Source organism: Apaloderma vittatum, unplaced genomic scaffold, assembly GCF_000703405.1.
Source record: "Apaloderma vittatum isolate BGI_N311 unplaced genomic scaffold, ASM70340v1 scaffold33628, whole genome shotgun sequence".
Classification (NCBI taxonomy): Eukaryota; Metazoa; Chordata; class Aves; order Trogoniformes; family Trogonidae; genus Apaloderma; species Apaloderma vittatum.
Window position 1 is genome coordinate 2,046 of NW_009729696.1, and position 2,914 is coordinate 4,959.

Below are 2,914 nucleotides of genomic sequence, written 5' to 3' on the forward strand. Positions count from 1 at the left end.
ATGTTACTTCGGCCATGGCAATTAAACTTTCCATTTAAAAGCAGGATTTTAAAGGAAAGCCAGTTACTGATGAATACAAAAGCACCACTGAGTTTTCATAGAAGACTCTTCCAAACTCTTTGAAGCATGAAAGGAGGTTGTAATGAGGCGGGAATTGGTCTCTTCTCCCACGTGACAAGTGACAGGACAAGAGGAAGTGGCCTCCAGTTGCACCAGGGGAGGTTTAGATTGGGTATTGGGGAAAAAAAATCTTCTCTGAAAGGGTCGTTAAGCATTGGAACAGGCTGCCCAGGGCAGTGGTGGAGTCACCATCCCCAGAGGTATTTAAAAGCCTTGTAGATGAGGTGCTCAGGGACATGGTTTAGTGATCGAACTGTCATTGCTTAGTTAATGGTTGGACTCATGATCTTAAAGGTCTTTTCTAACCTTAATGATTCTATGATTCCCCTCTCAGGTATCAAAACACTGAAACACATGCAATTACCTGTCCTGTCTGGTGGACAGGACTGATTTTAATCACCGATTAAAAATGTGTCTTTAGTCTTTAAGTATATATGTTCCTTTTATGGTCAGCAGAAGGAAAGAGAAACTGCAAAGCATCCTCTCTTAAAACAGACCACTGAGGGAGGTAGGATGTATCATGCCCCAGAGGTCCCATCCTGCCCTGGATGGTTGGTGCAGCATCACCTCCACGCTTACCACCCTCCTTTGTCTTTCAGCTCCTGGAGGAGTATCCTTAGTTGTCCCACAATCAAACATCAACGCAACAGTGGCACAAAACATCCTCCTCTCAGTTGAATACTCTTGCAGAGGCGTTGCCACCGTTGAGTGGAAGCATGTGTCGAGCTGGGGCACCACCAAGATTGTCGAGTGGAAAAGTGGGAATTATGTCAACATATCCATGGTCTACAAGGACAGAGTGACTACTTTTGAAAACGGCTCTATACAGCTTCTGAATGTGGGCATGAGAGACGCCGGCTACTATTTTATCACTGTAACAGAGGAGTATGGAACCAACACCTATGGCACCATCATAGTCAACGTTTATGGTACAAATGAGATGGGAGCTTTACCTTGTGTTTAAACGTTAATGGGCTCGTAATCAATTTTGTAATATTTTTTTCTGTCTTCCCTGCAGAGATTATCTATGAAGATTTACATTTCGTAGCAGTTCTCTTTGCATTTCTTGCTGCAGTCTCTGCCATTTTGATTTGCTTCATGTGGCTGTGTAATAAATCTCTGCATCTATTTCAGAAGAAGAGGGCACACAAACTAACAGGTATCTCTCTGAGAATCCAGTCAAGGTAGAGGGTTTTTAAGTTGCAGAACAATCTACAGGACATCTACTTTATACATTTTGCATCAGAAACCACAAAACACTTCCCAGCATTGCTAACTGCAAAACGTAGGGAGAAAAGGCTGCAATAACCCTCCCATCAGAGGGCAAGAAACAAAAGTCAGGAGCATCAGAAACGTTCTCAGGGTCTGCACCAGAATGGTATCCCCAAGGGAAAATACTCAAATAGCCAAACTCCCCCAATCATCTGTCCTCGTGTCTGATCTGGTTGCAGTCTCCAGTAAATGCTAACACTGAAACCGGAGTCCTAACACACTAGACACCCCAGGCATGAAAAGCAGATCAAGGGAACACAAAGGGTGCACTGAAGGGAACATCCACACATTCGAGAAGAAATTTCCAAGCCACAGCCAGGGATATTCAGCCTAGGCAGCAAGACAAGGCACCACACTATGGGCCTGGACTTGAGCTCAGGGCACATCCTCAGAACAGGAGGTTTCTTTTACCACTTCAAAAACATTTCAGGTTTTTGTTTCCCTTCTTTGTAAGCGCAGATCCACTAGCAGTCTCTTGCCCTGTATGTAAAAGGTCTGTACTTCTCTAATAAGTTATGCAAAAGCTCTTTCTTACATTGCAACAAGCAGCCTAAGTATCAGTATTTTACTAGACCAACACATACTCAAGGATCCAAATCCTCATGGCCCAGACTTTTGTGTCAACTCTGCAAAACCTGGTATGAGGAGATGAATTTGGTGTGAGCTGTCTCTTCCTTTCTGCTGTTCACCTACAGGTCTCAGGGCTCCTGTTGTTTTCATGGTGCACACACTACTCACAAGCTTCTGCAGCTCCTGAACATTTTCCTATCATGCCAGAATATACAGGCTTTTGTTTGGATAAAGCCTCTTCTTCCTCCAGTTAAAGCAAATCTTCCTACAGAGCTGAATCGAACACAGTTATCTGACCGAGTTCAGGAAATCCACAGCTCTGGAGACTTGCTCTGTCATCTCCCAGAAAATGATCCAAAGGGATCCAATTTCTGCCCAAAGTCCACCTTTGAAGAGCCCTCCTTTCGGAAATCGTTAAGAGAGGCACAGGCCCTAGGGTCTTCAGTTTTCATAGTGCCTTTAATCCTCTTTTGGAAGAAATCAGTGTCACTATAAAGATTGTGAGGGACCCTTTATGCAGTTAAGTATTTTGAAAATATGTATTTAAAAACCTAATTGTAGATGAGTAAGCTTGAGCTAATATTAATAGCTGAGGCTTAAAAAGTTCTAAATGACAGCGTTAATTTCGGAACACTGGCCTTCCAATCCATTTGCCAATCAATAACAATATCCTTTTATTTGCAGCAAGTACAACTGAAGAGATTGAATTGGAAACCATTGAGTGTTAGCCAAGGACCATTTCATAACAAAAATAACAATTCTACCTCAGGAGAAAGTATTGACAAAGAAAGCAAGAAGAAACCTAAAAGGTAAAATGTTTGTGACTACTGTAGAAACATCCTGACTTGCAAACTAATTAGACATTAATTCAGCAATGTCTGATGAAGCTGCTTTGACCTGTTAAGTTTTCGGCTCTGCTAGCCAAGGTCAAAGCAAAAAAAAAAAAAGAGTA

General features: G+C 42.5%; 1 protein-coding gene across 1 annotated transcript; it reads left to right on the forward strand.

Annotated features, from left to right (window-relative positions):
- Window positions 1–719: 719 nt before the first annotated feature.
- On the forward strand, window positions 720–2,690 carry VSTM5 (V-set and transmembrane domain containing 5; the record flags this gene model as incomplete). The annotated part of the gene is made up of 3 exons (XM_009874541.1): window positions 720–1,049; window positions 1,139–1,279; window positions 2,647–2,690. Coding segments are annotated over 3 exons (515 nt in total), but the record flags the coding sequence as incomplete, so codon positions are not given.
- Between the last annotated feature and the right edge of the window lie 224 nt (window positions 2,691–2,914).